The sequence below is a fragment of the Panthera tigris genome, chromosome A1 (assembly GCF_018350195.1).
Source record: "Panthera tigris isolate Pti1 chromosome A1, P.tigris_Pti1_mat1.1, whole genome shotgun sequence".
NCBI classification, from domain to species: Eukaryota; Metazoa; Chordata; class Mammalia; order Carnivora; family Felidae; genus Panthera; species Panthera tigris.
In genome coordinates, this window is record NC_056660.1 from 113,488,557 (window position 1) to 113,507,910 (window position 19,354).

At 45.6% G+C, this 19,354-nt stretch overlaps 1 protein-coding gene across 10 annotated transcripts in view; it reads right to left on the bottom strand.

The window, feature by feature from the left end:
* Nucleotides 1-892: 892 nt before the first annotated feature.
* KLHL3 (kelch like family member 3) overlaps nucleotides 893-19,354 on the bottom strand; it is a 278,634-nt gene continuing 260,172 nt past the window's right edge. For 8 of the 10 annotated variants that reach the window (XM_042984589.1, XM_042984583.1, XM_042984621.1 and 5 more), the window contains 5 exons: nucleotides 18,580-18,681; nucleotides 15,059-15,187; nucleotides 11,873-12,013; nucleotides 9,502-9,645; nucleotides 4,069-5,551 (listed from right to left, as the gene is read on the bottom strand). In XM_042984589.1, the coding sequence (XP_042840523.1) occupies nucleotides 5,523-5,551; nucleotides 9,502-9,645; nucleotides 11,873-12,013; nucleotides 15,059-15,187; nucleotides 18,580-18,681 (545 nt within the window). In that variant the 3' untranslated portion in view covers nucleotides 4,069-5,522. Of the gene's footprint in view, nucleotides 2,979-4,068; nucleotides 5,552-9,501; nucleotides 9,646-11,872; nucleotides 12,014-15,058; nucleotides 15,188-18,579; nucleotides 18,682-19,354 lie in introns of those variants that run through there. The other 2 variants (XR_006217022.1, XR_006217021.1) reach the window with 2 other exon arrangements.

Sequence of the window (19,354 nt, forward strand, 5' to 3'; positions counted from 1 at the left end):
TCAGAGGTTGTCACGGGGATTAAAGATCAAGTTCTAAAGCATTTAGCAGAGTGTCTGGTGTAAAATAAGTACATCATCAGATGTGGCTACTGCTACTATCATCACACTAACAAATATGATTATTTACCATTAATAGAAAACGGGGACATCGTTGGTCCAACTGGCCAGAAAAGTTGGGCTTTGGTATTCTTCTCGAGCCATGTTTGCACTTCACAAGGACACCTAGGTGCTCCTTAGCACCTCCTCTTCCCCTCATTACCTCCTCAAGGCTGTAGCAACAGAGGACTAAGGACACGACCTCAGACAGCAACCAGTAACCTTGCTCCATCCCTCTGTACCACTGCTACCTCATGCAAGTTACCTAACCACTCTGCATTTCATATTTTCATTGGTGAAATGAAGACAATATAGTAACTCAGAAGACCATGAGGAGGATTAAATGCATTGAGAGAAGCCAAGCACTAAGAAAAGTGCCTGACACATAACAAATACTCAATAAATAAATTTTGTTATTTCATATATGTTGATATTTTATAAACATTCAAAAGTTGTACACATTTAATAAAATATAACTAACATTCGTATACTTGATAATCAAAACATAACACCTGTAAAATCTCCAGGTCTTATAACAAACTTTAAAAAATCGATGTTTATTTGTAGCCAAATCTCTGTTTCCTCTTTCCTGTGCCTGAGACCAGCCCACCCACATGACATATCACTGGACAGTTGCCCACACCACCCAACACCTACTGAAGGGAGTGGCCTCTCTGGGCCTCACTGAAGAAGGGCTTCATCTGAAGATACATGGGAATAAGTCTGTCCTTTTCATGTCTGAGATACAGTGGACAGCCCGGACTATAGAAATTAAATACTGAGAAAAGTTTTCACAGTTCAGATTTTATTAAAATTAAAGTCACATAGAGTATGGGAAACTAGAACTTGATTCCTGTTAAAATAATACATTTGAGTAACAGTTTCTTCAGCTATCACTGTAACTGATGGAGCACATGATGAGCGTTCTTTTACAAGGTATATGGTCTCTAACATCCTAGCAGAGAATACCAAAGCAAGGACCTTACGGATGCAATGTGTTAACAGGCTGTCAGTCATCAAGTCTGCCTGCCTATGGACAACCACATGGACAGAGCACCCACACAGACATACACATTCAGTGTCTTGAGTCTTCTTTCGAAGTATTTCCTACGTCATATACAAATTAAACAAGAAGTCCAACAAGGGTCCTTTATTGCCACCATAAAGGGGGGGGGAAATAATTTTCAATCTCAAGCACAGGCAAGAACATAGTACTAGGGCAATTTGTTTCTTCAAATGCCACAGTCACATGCATTCCTGCCTGGGTTGATGCCACACCCACACGTCACTCAGCCCCATGACAAAGGCTGTACAGGGGCTACGAGGTTGTGATTATCCACTATGGAAGAAGTCTCTTCCATTCCCAAATGTCCAAAGTGCTGCTGGCTCACCTGCTTGGTCACACAGCACACACAGCACAGCTAAACATGAGGGGCTTAGGACTCTAAATAGTGCAAACACTTAAAAAAAAAAATAATACATTCCAACCTCCTTGCTTCTCCAGGCAAACAAAGCCTTAAAAACTCTAGCTTAGAATACGAGTTTGCTCAACCTCCCAACCTGATCCAACAAGGTGCAGATGGGGAGCATGGAGGCAATTCAAATGGCACCTGTCCCGATAATAATAAAAATAAAGATTTTTTTAATGAGGCTAATGGCAGATAAATACACAAAGTAGAGCCTGGGAGTACAGACACAGCTCAAGAAACAAGTTTTAGGTGTAGTGTGAGCATCTGTAAAGCATATGCTAAACACATTCTTAAAGATCATGAAGAGTGACCCCTCATTTAAAGTTCACAGACAAGGTACTTCCAAAAGGGACATCATCCAGCAACAAAGGCCTTTAGCTGGTAGAAGCTTCAGAAGAACGAGGAGATCGAAAAGAATGAGGACTGGATTGCTGGACCTAGGAAACCCTTGGGAGTATGTACTGGAGGGCAGGGCTTTCTCTGGAGCTTCTCCATGCCACAGTGTGCCCAGCTTAGTGCCAGGCAGTGACAGCCACCAGGAGATGGGCCAACCAGCCTCACCCCTGCAGAGAGAGCCGACTCCAAAAAAGTGGACAGGCAATCCAGATGGCTAATTGCCAAGTCAGGCTAAACGTTAGTCCCTAAGCAATTCAAGAAACACTAGTGACTGAGTTTTCTGGCACTCTCCCTTGAATATGGTCTGAGAAAGAGGACTCAAAGTCAAAGAGACTCATCTCTGGAGAACTACTGAAAAATCAGTTTTTGGAGAGTGGGAAACAAAGGGAAAATAGCTACAGCCATGAACTATGATAGTGAATGACTAATGGAACAGAACATTTCATCATCATGGATAATAAAAATCAATTCAAATATCCTAAAAAATTATCTTATAAAAATATCTACATTAAAATTTTAGCCTGAAAGCTTTAGCTTCAATTTTATAAAAAGGCAATCTTTGAAAGGATCTGGCTCAGGAATATACAAACATTACACAACAGATATCAAAGTAAGAGAGCTCAAAAAGCATGCTGGGGGATATTGCAACTGGTTTGTCATGAAAGAGAATTAAGTATTCTTATTGCATAGCAGAAAATGAGGTCACTGTCATTTGCATAATACTGCAACTTTTTAGAAAGAAAGATGCCATTAGGTACTTAGGAGAAAGAACTTTGGAATTCAGAGTCTGACTTCCGTGTTGTCCAAATCAGTATCCAAGTGGCGTCTAAGCTGCTTCTAACCTTGGGCTGCAATTCCATTTCATTACTGTGATCAGCTTTCAGATTTACCAGCGGCAAAGTTGCATTCACAAGCAGTTGGCAGCTACCCCGATGCGGGGGTGAAGGGTTCGCCTACCACATGGCCAGCACAGACTTGAAAACAAGTTTGTTGTGTCCACTAGAGAAAGAATCGTACCTGGTGATAAAGAGACAGCAGGTTTTAAATGGCATCTGTGGGCAGCCAGAGCAGACTGGCTTTTTGGTGGTGACATACCAGTGTTCTAGTCCCCGTGAGAAAGGACACGCGAGGATGAAATGAACATGGCCTCAGCGGTACTACCAGCAGGGGGCAGTGCTTCCGGAAAGGGAGATGGGAGGTGGAACCAATAGCAAAACTCCAAAAGCAGAAAACAGGGCTGGCTAGCTCTCAGGGAAGATGAAAAACATAATGTCCCCCACAAAAGCATGGAAGTCCAGCTCCTGGGTGTTGGGAAATGGGTGGGAAGTGCACCTTTAATCTGAAGTCGGGAGCTGTATGAATAGCACATATCGGACCCCAACCCCCAACCTCATCCCCACCGCACACCAAAACAAAGTCCCAAACCTTCCTCTGACAGAGAGGAAGAACAATTGCAACAAACGCTCATTCCATCAGCTTCCAAGCCACAGCCAGGCAGGGCTCTGAAACCAGCCATCTCCAGGGCCAGCTGAGAACACAGCACCCAACTGAAGGCATGCTTTGATTCCTTTAGAGACATTTCCTCCAGGCCCAACAAAGCTACTGGTAGTTTAGCCTCTTCCCAAAGCCGCTAAAAATTCCGGATGCCTTGGTGCTGCTCTCCAAATGTCTCACTGAAATAACATCCGCTCAACATCGGAAGACATTTCTTCTTCAGGGAAGTTGAGTGTTTAGTGCACAAAAAATATACAGTAAATACACAAAGCAGCCAACCAGCTAGGGAGGCTAGTGGCTTTCTAACTGCAGGGGTGAGCTGGGGGGAAGCCAGTCTCCTGCAGTATCTGCTTGGAAGTAGCCCAGGTATATCAGAAGTCTAACATCAGGTTTCAGAAAGCCCTTTGGCTCCTGTAAGTGGGCCCCAAATCAGGGAGGGTTAAACTCCAGCCCCCACGGTGTGACACAACTCTCCAGACACAAGGCCTTCCCTCCTGATGCCACAAATTCCAACATAAACGACTTGCTCCTTTAGGAAAGGCTTGCTTTCTTTCTTTCTTTTCTTTCTTTCTTTCTTTCTTTCTTTCTTTCTTTCTTTCTTTCTTTCTTTTCTTTTCTTTTCTTTCCTTCCTTCCTTTCTTTCTTTTTCTTTTCTTTTCTTTTTCTTTCTTTCAATGAAAATGATTCCATATGCCCTTAAATATCTGCCCCCTCCAGATGCTTGAAGTCCTGCCATTAATTTTTACCTGTGAATTATCAAAGCTCTTATCAAGCTCCTCTTTTAAAATGTAAATATCCCTGAGAGAGATCACTCATCCAGGGCATTTACCACCAACTCCTCCCTCTCAGGAAAAACAAGGAGGGGAGGATTCCGAAGGATGGAGAAAGGGTACAGGCCCTGGAACAGGGGGAGAGCACAAGAAAAGGAAGATGAGGACATTGGACAGACTTGGCCAATTGACCACTGCCATCAAGTGCTGAGGGCCAGCCTCAGCTGATATATACTCCTTTGAAGTCATCCGTGTCCACCTAAATCACACATGACCCCACCCAAAGCAGGGGCAAAACTATCTTTGGGTTTGGAGGTAGGATGACCCTTTATTTATCCTCCAAACCAGAACACTTTTGAGAGTAAAATGGGATGCTGTGAATAATTAAGCCTAGATAACCAGTATACATGGGGGTCTGTCCTATCACAGGAAAACTCAGCAATAGGATCCACTCAGACCATTTGGGGCAGGAACTACCTTACCACTTTGGTTTGTTGTTTTGTTTTTGTTTTTCATGTATATATAGATTTTTTTTTTCTCCAGTGTCACTCAGGGCTTCTCCAAAGAGCTAGTTTTCCCAGCTGAAGAGACACAAACTCTCCTTAACCTGAATCCACACATCAAAGACCAGTGGCCCAAGGATTAGGCAGTTGTCATCTGCTTCCTGGAGCAGAGCCCAGGGAGGAGCTGGGGAACCCATCTGTTCCCAGTTCTAGCACAAAGAGGGCATGGTACAGATTCAAGAATGCCCAGCTCTTTTGCAGACAGTGCCAGTAGTCAAGGCCAGTATGTGGGCATGGTCAGGGCAATGCCCCTCTCACCAGTTGCTTCTGGACATTTCTGGCCTCCAGAAGACAGCAGCTTTAGTCATCTCAGGGTTCCCACGGGGCAAATCCAGAAGAGAGGTTTCTGTGATTTGATTTTTAGCATAGAAGGATCAGTAGTAAAGAAATCCAGTAGATTGTCACACATCCCCCAACTTAGTGAAACACCATGGTCTACACACATACACACACACGCACATATACACACACTTCAGGTTCTCAGGTATTCCCATAGAAACACACATAAAAAGCCCAAAGGTGCTGGAGTTGTCAGGAACCCACTGCTCAGGGAGGAGGCAGGTCACCAGACTTCACGCTGGACGCACTTTGCCACATCGCCACATGGGAGGAGGGCACTTCAGGCTCCACCGCAGACTCTCGCAGCAAGTGGCCCCCCAGCATCATGGTGCTGCCGTTGTCAGTCACAGGCAGCACCCCTCCCCTCCCACACCTCCTGGCAGTGGGAGTTGGGGTCACAAGGGTTTGTGAATCACAGCAACACCTAAGATGAAGAGGAGAGAGAGTTAGCAACTTAGCTTCTCCAAAGTTATTCAGAGTCCCAAGGAGTTCATGAGTCCAAGCCATCCCAAGGGCCCCAGGCAAGGGAAAGGGGCATGTTTGTATCCAAACACGGAAGGGCCTGTGGACTCAGGCTGCCGGTCAGTGGCTGGCACTTTCCCACTCTCATGGCCAACTCCCAGCAAGATACTTGAACCCACAAGCACAGTCCTTCAACACCACAGGTTAGTGGTCTCCCACCCCCAGCCCCTGCATCATCACATGTACACAGTTTCTATGATAACAACTCCTTTCCCGATCCCAGGACTCAGCTGACCAACACTCAGCACCTTCACCAGACCCCCAGAGGCGGCTCCACAGATCTACATCTGTATCACTTTAAGAGAAGTGACAGTGATTCATGCCTACTTTTAGGAGACACTGAATATGAAGTGAAAAGAACACTGGACTGACTCCATGGAAGTAAGATAAACCGAATTCCACTTGTAGCTCTGCCACCACTCAAGCTGCACTCCGGCCTCAGGCAAGTCCATTTACCTCTTTAGGCTCAGCTCCCATACTATTTAAGGTCACCCAACTGAAAGACCCCTCTAAGGCTAAATTCTACTTGGAAAAACACTCCAGGGGCGCCTCAAAGCAGGGCTCAGTCGGTTAAGCTTCCAACTCTCGATTTCGGCTCAGGTCATGATCTCACAGTTCTTGGGATCAAGTGTCACATCAGGTTCTGTTGCTGACAGCTTGGAGCCTGCGTGGGATTCTTTCTCTCTGCCCGTCCCCCACTCTCACACGTGATCTCTCTCAAAATAAATAAATAAACTTAAAAAGAAAAAAAACCAGACATGTCTGTGTGTGTTAACGGTTTTAGCCAAATTGAACCATCCTCCACAGCTAACTTTGTGAATCCACAGATGACCCTAGAATCTCTGTAACGTGGCAGATACCGTCGCTTGATTCATCCAACTTCCCTTCTCCATGCTGTCCTCTATTGCAGAGAATAGCACCGTATGCACTCAGCTTCCCAGACCCCCTTGCAGCAGGAAGTGCCATGTGACCCAGTCCCGGCCAAGACCATTGTCAATGCACATCTGCCAGTGCTCAGCTGTGCCTGTGTCCCTTGTCCCACCTCAGAGAATGCTTACATAGGGCCCAAGGCAGCAGCAGCAACTACTGATATAGCTGGCAAAAGAGAAAAGGGAGGAGAAACCTGGTTCTCCAATGACAGTCTGAGCCCCTTGGCCAGCCCTAGACTTCTTTCTGCCTAAGACAAATAACACACCTTCCTTATTTAAGCAAGAACCTGTCAGTTTTTCTGGTATCTGCAACTGAACAAAATCCTAATTTACAGGTAAGGTCTACTGGTACAGTGTAACTAGAGCCTCACTTTAACATATTCCCATGGCTATAAAATCTGGTGGCAGATGAGATTGAGAGAACAATGCTAAAAGAAATGCCAGGATACCCATGTGGTGAGATTGTGCTAAGATATCCATTGCATATGAATTCTGGATAAAGGTGCAGGCAGAAAAGCTCTGAGGTGGGCAACAGCAGAGTCTCCAGACCCAGATGGGCTGCCTGACCCTGAGAACATCTCGCATGCACCTCAGGAATCTCTTTCATAAGGCAGCGTTTTTTTTTAAAAAAAAAGTAGTTTCCTATATTGCTTTTTTATATAAACTTCTTTTGATTATATAAGTAAAATATTCTCATTATGGGAAATTTGGAAAATGCAGAAGAACACAAGGAAAAGAAATTTTCTAATCCCTTCATACAAAGAGAATCACTATTTAAAAAATTTTCTTTATGTTTTTTGGACTATTTCCTGGCTTCTAAAAATAATCCTGATCATTTACCAAGGGGATGCTACGTGCCAGGGAAGGCACAGCACTAAGTGTTCCATGTATTACCGCACACAAGTTGTAAGAGATGTGGTACGATTTTATTCTCATTTTACAAATGAGAATACAAGAGGTTCACTCAGACCGATTACCCACCCCAGAGTCTCCAGGGCAAGTAGCAGAACTGGAACTCAAATTCAGATCTGATTCCAATATCCATTTTTTTAGGTGGTAGCTCTTCAAACGTCCGTGACCCCAGGACTACCTGAGTGAGCTCAAGTGGTACATACCTTGTGCATTCTCCCTTTTTAACCTAACAGCCTGTCACAAACATGTTCTTATGACATTAAGAACACTTCCACTGTAAAAATATTCCACAGTTTAACTACTTCCCTGATGGCAGACACTAAGTAGCTCTCTGCCCTCTGCTATCATAAATAATACTCCAAACAATAACTATCCATAAATCTCTGCATTTCAGACCATTTCTTTAGATTCTTAAAAAAAATTGATTCACTCAGTCAATGGACTTTAACACAAATTGCACGTTTGCTTGTATCCTTCTCACCTGCTTCTAGAGTGGACAGACAATAAAGGAGTGGACATGAAATATTCAGCACATATATGAAATTCTAAACACTTATACCTAAACCTTCCCCTCTCATTAAGGCCCAATAAGAGCCAAGGGAGGGTCCCTCACTGGCCTCGCTGCCTCGTACTCGAAAATGCCCTGGTCTTGCCACTACAGCTTTGAAAAGAAAATGAAAGTACTGGTTTTAATAATTAACCTTGAGAAAAGAATCACTCACTCTAAGACCAAAATACCTCTAGCATCTTTTATATTTAGTTGAGAAAAATCCTACATGAGGAAAAAAATAAATTAAGTTTGCTGCAATTGAGGACCTGTCTTGACAAAATGTGATAGGAGACCCTTTAAGCCTGCATGGTACAATCTTCCTCTATACAGAAATCCAAACAAGACAGAGTGATTGACCTTCTAATATAAAAAGGGAATAAGAATGCTGTTGGAGTCGTGGGGTAGACTAAAGGAGATAGTGGTTGTAGAATACGTAGGGTAATGCCTGGCATGTTTGTCTGTGCTCAGTAAATAACTGTTAGCCCTAACTATTCCACTTCCTGGAAGACGAGATACAAGGAGCAGGGCTACATGCCCCTGCCATCAGCAGCACGCACTGTGGTCCGACCTCCCAGGCCTCACCAAACCCATCACACACTCCCCAGGAATGAGCCTCTACATTGGCTTCATTCCTATTCCTCCATCCAGCCTCATGCCCAGAATAGTTTCTACCCCTCAGCTGGGGTAGTACAAAGGACACGGGCTCAGGAGTCAGACTGGAGTCTGAATTCTGACTTTGCCATTTTTTTTTTAAAACCATGTGGTCTTGGGCAGGTTCCTTAAGACTCTCCAAACCTCAATTTCATCATCTATAAAATGGAAAGATACAGTCCCATTCATCCAGAAGGTTCTTGAAAAGATGACAGCAAATGTACACGCTGTACCAAACACATTGCCCTGTGGCACAGGGAGGGAGCACCTGGCAAAGGGCAGCGAGCTGTATGATGGGAGCCCCCCCCCCAAAGTTTAATCATGCCCCATTTCCTCCAGGAAGTTGTCACCTGTCGTGTCCTAAAATATGTACAGCAGAGCACATTCCATTTAGAAGTTATGTGGACATCACCTTGTATGTCCTATTTCATGTAGACAGACCTCATCTTTCCAATTAAACTTGTGTGAGGCAAGAACTGTATCTTACTCTATCTAGGAGCCTAGAAATGGCAATGAAATTCTAAAACCTCTTATGACAAATCAGAGTAGTTGGAAGCGGCTCCCTGGAACACAGGTGTCAAAGAGAATTCTGGGGCTACCTTCAGGTTCGCTGGGGGAAAACAGTGCTAATTATGGGTATGTGTCATGGGCACAGAATGGAAGAGTGGTAGGTGACATGTGACAATTATCTGCCCTCTCTGGAGAAGGCACTTAGTCCCAAGTTCAGCAAACTCACCTCCACCCCCACCCCACACCCTCTGCGCAGGGGTGGGGTGAGGTGAGGGTGGAGTCGGAGTGAAGCGCACTGACCTGCGTAGCTCCGCCCCGTGCTCATGTTGGTTGGCAGCAGCGTCCATTTGTCGGTGACAGGGTTGTAGTACTCCACCGAAGCCAAATTGCAGGATCCATCATCCCCTCCAACCACATACAGGAGCCCATTCACTGCACACACCCCTGTGAACCAGAGGTCAGAGGAGACATTACGGCAGGAGTCACCAGTGATGGGAATGGATGGGAGACAGATCTGAATGGCCCTGGAGGTGCTCCTCCTCCCCTTCAAGGTAGCTCCAGGAGCTAGTTCTTCGGTCTCATTGTGCTGAACCGAAGGACATGCTGACAACAGCCACTGGGCTCCGAGGATCCCCCTTTCTAAAAAGGGGGAATCACTGCTACATGTCCCATGGACAGTTCCTGGCCCCTGACCCTATCAGTACTTAGAGCTTACCAGGATGGGCCCCTCTCTATTGGAGCATTGCCTACTGGTGCATGCAGACCTCTCATGCCCAGACTAAGGGAACCTCACCCACAGTACTACTGCTCTGCTTCTAAGTTTTCCCTGATAAATGCTGTTAGATCCCTCTTGTGTGGCTATGGTTACATCTGTGATGCCTTTGCACTACTTAAGTCTAAATCCACACAAAGCTCCCAGGGACCAGGCATCCCTCCGGCTCTGATCTCACCGAGGGCTGGTTTGAGGGCAAGGTCTCATGCAGCAGGGACTCAAGGGTAGGAAACTGTTATTTTGCTCATCAAGAGCTCAGTCAGTTAAGTGTCCAACTTCGGCTCAGGTCATAATCTCGCAGTTTGGGAGTTCGAGCCCATTGTCAGTCTCTACGCTGAAAGCTTGGAGCCTGGAGTCTGCTTCGGATTCTTTTGTCTCCCTCTCTCTCTGCCCCTCCCCTGCTCATGCTCTGTATCTCTCTCTCTCAAAAATAAATATTTAAAAAAATTTGTTTTAATTAAGAGGCCACAGTCCAACATACATGTCTTTTTTCAAAATGAGACTAAGGGGTTGGTGATGTTCAAAAAGTTGTAATTATAAGTATTGATGAAGATATATCTCAAACACTGGTGAGAAGATAAAATGTACCACTTTCCCAGATGGTGGTGAAAGCACGTATGCTCACTCAGGCTCAAAAATTTTACTTCTAGACTTTTATTCTAAAGAAATAATTTTAGATGTGTGCACTGATTAGCCAAAGGACCATTTGTAATAACAAAAGTGTTACTGATAGAAAAGATGGAAATAAATGTCCAACAGTAGATTAGTTATTCAAATTATGATATAGCCATTTAAAATATCATGTAAATATACTTCATGTTATAATAAGTTATTCATGGAAGATTTTAAAGTGGATTGGAAAAGGAGGTTATAAAATAGCATCACAGTGTGATTCCACTTTTGCTATTAAAAAACAGAAATATCTGTATGTAAATGTGTACATATACACACATCTATTTTTGGACTCAAGACACACTAGCTGTGTTAGGTAATCCCTCGAGTGTCTATAATCTCTCGCTCATGTGGTTAAGGCCAAGTGCCAAGTTACATCATGGCGGGCTTAGGCAATGGGCAAATTAATAACTCTCCTCTGTTTACACTTTCAACATGTGAGCTACAAATGAATTTAGCAAACTGGTAACTTGATATAAAGGAAATAAATCTGCCAGAAAGTCACCTAGTTGTCTTTCCAGCCTGGGAAGCTAAGCTAAGTCAACACTTTCATAGAGTAAAGAGGATAAAGTAAGATATAATGACAAAGGACCCGAGCCAGAAGACAAAGTTGTCAAAGGAAATAGTTTAATAGGGATGTCAGGCTCCCGGAATAAAAATCTAAACCCTCTAAGATAAATCATTCCCACAGGAAAGAAAAGGGGAAGGGACAGAGAGACAGAAGCACAAAGCAAGGAAAATGGGAAGTGTTCCCACCAAAGAATGAATAAGGGGACTGGTTACCCCTAAAAGGAAGGAGATGGGTTTCAGGTGGGAAGTGAGGGGTTCTCAGAACCAGGTAGTGGCAAAGAAAAGACAGAAGCAAGCATCATTGCCTGACCATGTCCACACAGCCTTGTGCTTAGCTACCCAACAGAGCCATTGGACAGGGGGCTTTGACGGTAATTGGAGGGCTTTTCTGGGTCTGTGTCCACGTGTGCACAAAGTCATCACCCTTTGTTGGAAGAGAAAGAACCCCCTGCGTCTACATAGGGGACCCTGTGGCTAGCTTTTGTGGTCCCTGGCTCTCCCCTCTCCCAGCCCAGAGCCTAGCTGGCAAAGGGATACTCCTGTGTGAGGTACAAGCTTGGGCCCAGGTTCTGGGAGTCTCTCCCTTCTGCTTTTCTTTTGGAGTTAGTGTTCACTCCCAAACCCCGCAAGGACAGAAGGAAAGAGCGGTCATATTACCTGCGTTGCGCCTGCACATGTTCATGTCCGCCACCTGCTTCCAGGTGTTTGTTCCAGGATCGTAAACTTCAACACTTTTCCTCACCAGGGGCCCGTCATGCCCGCCTGTGGCATACAGCTGTCCACTGAGGACCCCGACCCCTGAAAGGCAGAGTACAGTGTCCCAGCCTCAAGCTGGCTACCGCGACCAGAAACCAGGAGGCCTGGCGTCCAGTCCTGGGCAACCGTCACCAGCAGGGTGACATGAGGAGTCCTGCTCTGTTCCCCTTGACCTCAGTGTCCTCATCCGTAGAACAAATATGACACCCCGCCTGCCTCCTACAACTGTTAATCTGAGAATTCCCTAAATACAAAGCAAAAATGACCCTGTATCTATTTAGAGAAACATAAATATACATATGTAACATGTATGTGACCATGTATGTATAAAATGGGGAGAGAGGGTTCCTATGCAAAGAAATAAAGTAAAAAAAAAAAAAAAAAAAAGACTGAAAGAAATCCTCCAAAACATTAGAAGATGTTATCTCCAGACGGTAAAATTACATTTGTCCTCCTGTTGTCTGTGTTGCCAAGTCTTCCTACTCGTATTCCTCAGCCTTCAATTATACGAGTTGAGTAAGAGGAGTTAAACCTGGCAACTAGCCGCGTAGCAGGTGCACTGCCATCATTACTGCGCAGACCTCCTTGCATGCCCCAAAGCAGAACCCATCCTTTCTGCCACACATTCTCCTCTTAGCTTGTAGAGGGACATTACATCACTCCCGATGTTGATAGGCCCGAGCTTGCTTCTAGCATGGCATCGTGTACAGGATTCAGTGTCATCTTTTAAAATCCTTCAGTGCAGGTCACAGAAGGAAGGGGAGTGGAAACAGCAACAGACCTGGTGTCCGGGACACATAGGTCTGGACGTGTGTCTCTAACTTGCTGCCGGGTGAAACTTCCCCTTTCCAGGCCTCAGTTCTCCCATTTGCAAAGCAACATGGCACACGGGCTACCTCACTCCACGACAGGCTGCATCACAATCAGGTGGAGAGATTTTGAAAATAATAGATTCCCAGGGCCTCCCTCCCAGAGACACTGGCTGGGACTCAGAAAAGGTACCTCAGGTGATTGGGATATGCAGCCACGTGTCAGACCCAAAGACTCAATTTCTAAGATATAAACTTCACATGGACAAGGACTCTATACTATTCAGACTATTTCCCTGTGCCTGATGGTACTAGGTCCTTGTTTGAATGCCAAAATATGTAAAATCCCATCTAGCAATTATGCTGGTTGTGCTGGTGGTTCCTCACAGTTGCCCTAAACTAACAGCAGATGGTGGTGTTGTATCAACAATGGCTATCCAACGGACTTGGGTATAATGAAATTCAGTGTGTTCCAAAGCAGCCTCATCTGCCCCTCTCCCAGAACTAGTAGAGACTGGGTTCCAGTCATGGCCTCTTTACCCCCCTCCCACCATCTGTGAGCACTGCTCACACACTATTGAAAAAGAAAGCAGCATTCCAGGTCCTCAGGGTCTCCCTTGCCCTTCTGCAGCCTCTTCCACAAATGTTCACACTGATGTCTCCTGGACCTACAGCCACCATGGCTCCCATCACTTCAAAGGGCCAGAAGTAGCCAGAGGCCAGAGTCTGGTTCTTCAGCCACCAAAGAACACCCACCATGCAGGTTCTCAACTCCAGAGGTGAGGCTTCCCCTAATCTTAGGGATGTGAAGCGTATAACAAAAGCTGACCTGGGAGCCTGAGGCCAGGGCTCTGACAGTAACTTGAGTCAAGAGTCCACCTCTGGGAGAGGGAGCATTCCCTAAACTGAGGTCACCCAGTGCCACAGGCAGTAGAGTTGCCACCATCGAGGGCCAGAGCATCCCCAGTGAACTCCACACAGTAACAAGGCCTGGGCAGCCTGGCACAGACAGAGCAGTTTGCCTCCAGAGGCAGATCTATGGCAGATGGGGCTGGTCTGTGCTAGGGGCTCCACACGGGGCTGCCCCTCCACACTTGCTGCTTGAGATGCTCCTAGAAGCAGCCCCATGTCTCGGTGCCGTTCCACTCCTCCTCAGCTGTCCCTACGTCCTTGAGCTTTGAACTTGCTCTCACGCTTAAAGTCACAGAAGATTCCTAGGAAGTACAAACAAGACTCTACCAAGACTCTCTAAACCAAAATTACTAAAAGAGCTCTAGGAAGGGAGAGGAACCATGATATATGTGCATTGAACTGGCCCCTGGGGAACATCTACTGCAGCCCACTCATTTCACATCTGAGGAATCAGAAGCCAGAAAGGGGGAAGGGACTTGCTCAAAGTCACATGGCAAGTTCTAGCAGACTCAACAGTAAAGCATAGGCCTCCTGACTTCCAGGCATTTGCTCCATGTTCAAGGAGGGCCAACTGGTCAGAATCAGCAAACACAATCTCACTAAAAGTAGTATTCCACATACAAATGCTTCTTAAATGGGACCATACACCTTTTTGTTTTCTAACTAGTGAGCACACAAAAGTTTTTGAATAATATTAAAATAGCATTAAGGAATGCTGAGCAAGTAGTCATGTGTTTGGAACTGTAAAGTGAGAACACAATTCAGTCTTAAAAATACAATAAAGAAAACAAATGCACACACAAAAAAGACCTTGAGGACATTATGCTAAGTAAAAGAAGACAGAGAAACACAAATAACATATGATGTCCACTTATATGTAGAGTCTTAAAAAAAAAAATCAAAGCCCACAATACAGAGAACAGATTGATAGTTGCCAGGGGGAGGGCCAAACGGGTGAAAGGAGTAGAAATCCTGACTCTACCAGTTATACGACCTTGAGCAAATTACTCACCCCCGGTCAACTTTCTGTTAAGTGGAATTTATGTTGTGTCTACCTTTTAGGGGCAGTGGTGAGGACTAAATAAATTGAAGGTGCTTATTAGGACAGCACCTGGCATGCAGCAAGCCTTCACTTTTCAGGGATGCAGTTACTTCCACAGAGATGGAAGGGATGATGCTGAAGAGAATATTCCCTGCGAGAGGTTAACATGTAAGTGCTTGTGTCGAGCTGGAAAGGTGCCAGTGGGAATACAGACGTTAAAAGCAAAGAATGGGAAGGTGAAGTAAGGAAGAATGTTCAACTGTTGGTCTCCGGACCCACCTGGGAGTGGATCAGACATAGCCTGCGCCCTGAGGCTCCTCGTACCTGCGCCACTGCGGCGGGTGCTCATGTCTGCCACATAGGTCCATTCATTGGTTGCTGGGTTGTACTGCTCCACAGTACTCAGGCACTGGCGGGAAGCCCCATCATAACCCCCGACAGCATACAGCTTCCCTGGAACAGACAAAGTGGTTGAGGGTGGTGGCAGGGACAGTGGCACAGAACTGGAGCTTGGCTGAAACTCCATCGTTAACCCACTGGGGCACCTTCATCGCCATGAGAGTTCAGGGCCCCTTTCCTCCAGAGGGACCACAAACCAGACTATGCATTCTTCACAATTATGCCTTCTACTTCCTCTTAAGCCATGAGGCTCCTTAATGCAGTTCAGAGCATCTTTCTAAATAAGCACCCTAAATACCCAATGCAAAGCTATGGCCTGGCACCACTGTGGCTCAGCATATTCTTGCTAGTGAACTATATTAGATCTTCTCCAGAATAAGGCACCCAAGAAATAAAAAGCTAGTGGGGCCCAGCTACAGGCAGGCAGATTGACTTTTGGCTAATGGCTTACAACAGCAGACAAAACAAATATGAGAAGATATTCTTCAGTGAGAACCCAAACCGTGACTTTACCATACTTCGTGTGCTCCATCCACAATTCCAGCAAATGGAACATGTGGACGCAGCACAGTGTGTGCACTCTGGGCTGGGGTGGCTGGAATTCATCAATAGGCTCCCTTGTGATCTTTAAGCCATGCGCAAGATCCCTGAAACACCATTACGCATAAATAAAAATACCGTAAGTTGTTATCTAAAGGCATCATTTCTGCCTGGGGATGGACATATGAGGTTGGACGAGGGGCAGGAAATCAGCATTTCAGCTCTCCTAGAACAGAGATTCAAACATGAAGGGTCTCTTCTTTCTCTTCCTCCTTCCCTCCCTTCTCTCTCTCTCTCTCTCTCTCTCTCACTCTCCCCCCTCCCCGCCCCCGTGTGTGTGTGTGTGTGTGTGTGTGTGTGTGTGTGTGTGTGGTAGGGGCAGTCCTACCTCACCTAGGCCTAGGCCTCAGACCTATGGGGAGTAACGGAGTTATAATAAGGATCTCAAACACTAACTGTAGACTAAATAAACACTGCCAAATGCAAATCCACTTAATAGAGTTACTAACCAAATGAGGTGCTTTTTTTTTTTTTTGTCATTATGTGCTTTCCTGAGGGAGAAATACCAAAAATAAAACTACTATTTGGAAGTGTGCCATTTTTTTTAATTAGAAAGAAGCTCAAACTGCTGTCATATCAAATATAAAATTACTGGGGCGCCTGGTTGGCTCAGTCGGTTAAGCATGTGACTTCAGCTCAGGTCATGATCTCGCGGTTTGTGAGTTTGAGCCCCACACGGGGCTCTGCGCTAACAGCTCGGAGCCTGAAGCCTGCTTCAGATTCTGTGTCCCCCTCTCTCTCTGTTCCTCCACACTCTGTCTCTCTCTCAAAAATAAATAAACATTTACAAAAATGTTTTTAATTATTTATTCTTCTATCATTGAGGCTGGTTTTGTTTTCTGCCCGAGTCCTTTCCAGGGACCCTTCTAAGAAAAAAGGGACACGTCCTCCCCAGTTCTGCCCTTACGTAAGCCAGAACACAGATTCCTGACCCAACAACTCTTCCAGGGTCCAGGCTGCTCCCATGACATAGGCTGGCCAAGATGCAACAACCTGCCCACCAGCTGCCCTCTGCTCACCGAAACCTAAGTCATTCAGGTGTGGAGGAGATGCGGAGCTCCCGAGAACAACCCCAGTGTCATTCAGACCAGACAGCCATGACAGAGGACAGAGAGAGGGCAGGGAGGACTGTGACCATGTGGATAGCCCTATCTCCAAGGCCACGGTGAAGCAGAGGCCCCTTAAGATCCTCCTGAAACATTCTCACCAAAGCTATGAGGAGGACACACTGTAGCCCCAAGGTGACCCACAGCCAAAGAGCTTCAAATTCAGAATGAACAAGATCAACATATTCCCAGGCTGTCCCCTGTCTCAACAGGCACGCTACAAGACAGCACTTCCTCCACACACAGAACATGCTCACACAAGCCCTTGTCAAGGGGAGTATTTCAAATCACGACCATGAAGGCAACTTCTCTAACCTGCCATCAACCATCCTAACCTTGCATCAGCTGAAAAAATACCGACTCAAGGTTTCTCCTTGAGTCTATTAACAGGGACTTACTATTTTTAACCCCTACACTATTGTTTAGTATTCCTGGCTGAGGAACAAGGGAGGAAATGGGAAGGTGGCTAGACAAAGCACTTATATTTGGCAGACAAATCAATTTCTGTTTCCACCAGGAGGATGAGATTGCAAGAAACAATTTATCTTGAGAGGAGGACAAAATCCTTGCACTCACCAAAATGACTTATTTAGTACGTTAGAATAATATACTTCTAAATGAAAATTTATGCAATACTGGTACAAACCAAGAAATGCAGTGAGAGAGAATATTTCTACTAATGTCTGTCTAATCACTGCACATTACACTCTCCCTAAAGCAAGTAAGTGTGTTCTTGTGGATGCATAGGAGATTGGGGGCGGGGGGAGGGCGGCAGGGAGAGACAGAGACAGAGAGAGAGAGAGAGGGAGAGAGAGAGAGAGAATGCCTGCGTACATGTCTAAATGCATAGATATTCCAGCTATATTCCCACTTCAGGAGAGATTAATGAATCAGTGTCATCCTATAAAGTATACCATTTTTTTTCCAAATAATACTCTATGCTTTAGTACATTGAATTCACACATATTTATAAAATCCCTATCAGCGTTTGCTAATGGTCTGAAAGAGTGTAGCACAATGGAAAGAGCACGGAGTTAGGAGTCAGAAGAGCCAAGCTCAAGGACCAGCTGTGCTATTTACTAACGTTGGGCATATCACTTGCCCCTCTGGCACTTCATTTCCCCATGTGGAGAATGGAGAAAATCTAAGCTCTGTCTATCTCCTCCAAAAGGATTTTGGGAACAAAATTTATATATAAAAGAGACATTTATAAACTACAGAGCCCTAACTGGGCCCCATATCTCACTACTCTCACCTGCCTTACCCCACACACCTTTCCTGACTTGAGCAGGACTCTGCCACCAACCTGTCCTGCAGTGACAGTAATCAGACCTGGGAAAACATGCCCACCTCACTCGAGGCTCTGTTAATGTGTTAATATTCAACATATAAATAGGAGGACCAAACTAATTAAATAAAATGAACCCTCACCCCATCACATTATACTCCTACATTCTATGTTGACTCTAGATTCCTCAACCTATAACACAACTGTTGATAAGTAGCCAAAGCAACAGGCTGGTGTCTCCCCTTAGGCTCCACTTACTCCCCCCAATATACCTGGCCACCTGCTAGCATGAGCCAATAGCTGCACCCATCTGCGCCTTAACTTTCTTCATCTGTTCCATCAGGATCCCTGAACCTGACTCAGAGCAGTGATGGGAGGAATAGAGCCAGGGTGCTGGGACAAGACCTGTGGGCTGGGGCAGGGACAGGCCGCCGCCCACTGGTATTCCTTACCCTCCACGACACCCACACCCACGCTGCTCCGCCGTGTGTTCATTGGGGCCACGAAGAACCACTCGTTGGTCTTGTAGCTATAGGCTTCCACCGATGCTAGGCCTGGGAGACCAGAGACTTGTAAGATTTTTACTCATGAGGAGAGGTGAGGCGTCATCTGGTGTGACGCGGGGGAAGGGTCAGAAACCTGGGGATATGGCTGAGTACCACCTCTACCTTGCCAGGCAGCCTGGGGCGCCTCCCTGATGCATGTCCTCAGTGTGTCTACCTGAGAAGACCACAAAGGCCTGACTCATGGTGGGTCACAAGCGGACATGGGGATACAACAGAACTGCCCTGCAAATGTAAATCATTACACCTACTGAATGGAGTAAAAAACCTGAGGTTGCCTCACTTGAACATGTTTTCTCTTTTCTTCCTCTAAGAAGCTAGAAAGCTGAGAACTTAGCGTCCCACAACCATTAGGGGTGACTCAGTCAAGAAGGCCTAAGAAGAAGTCTGATGGGCATTTCTGAAATAGCCTTTGTTTTTCTACACCAACCTGCTTGATGCTACCTGGAACACAAATGTGCCGGCTGGAGCTGTCACAGCCATCTTATGATCAGGAGGGTACAGCCAAGAGATGTTTAAAGAACTTGGCCCCAATATTCTTGAGCAAGTAGATGAAGTTAGCAACTGCCAACTCCGGGATGTCTTCCTTCATGGGTAAAACAAGATCTCTCATTTGTTTAAGCCACAGTTTAGCGAGGTTTTTCTACTCACAGCCAAAAGCAAT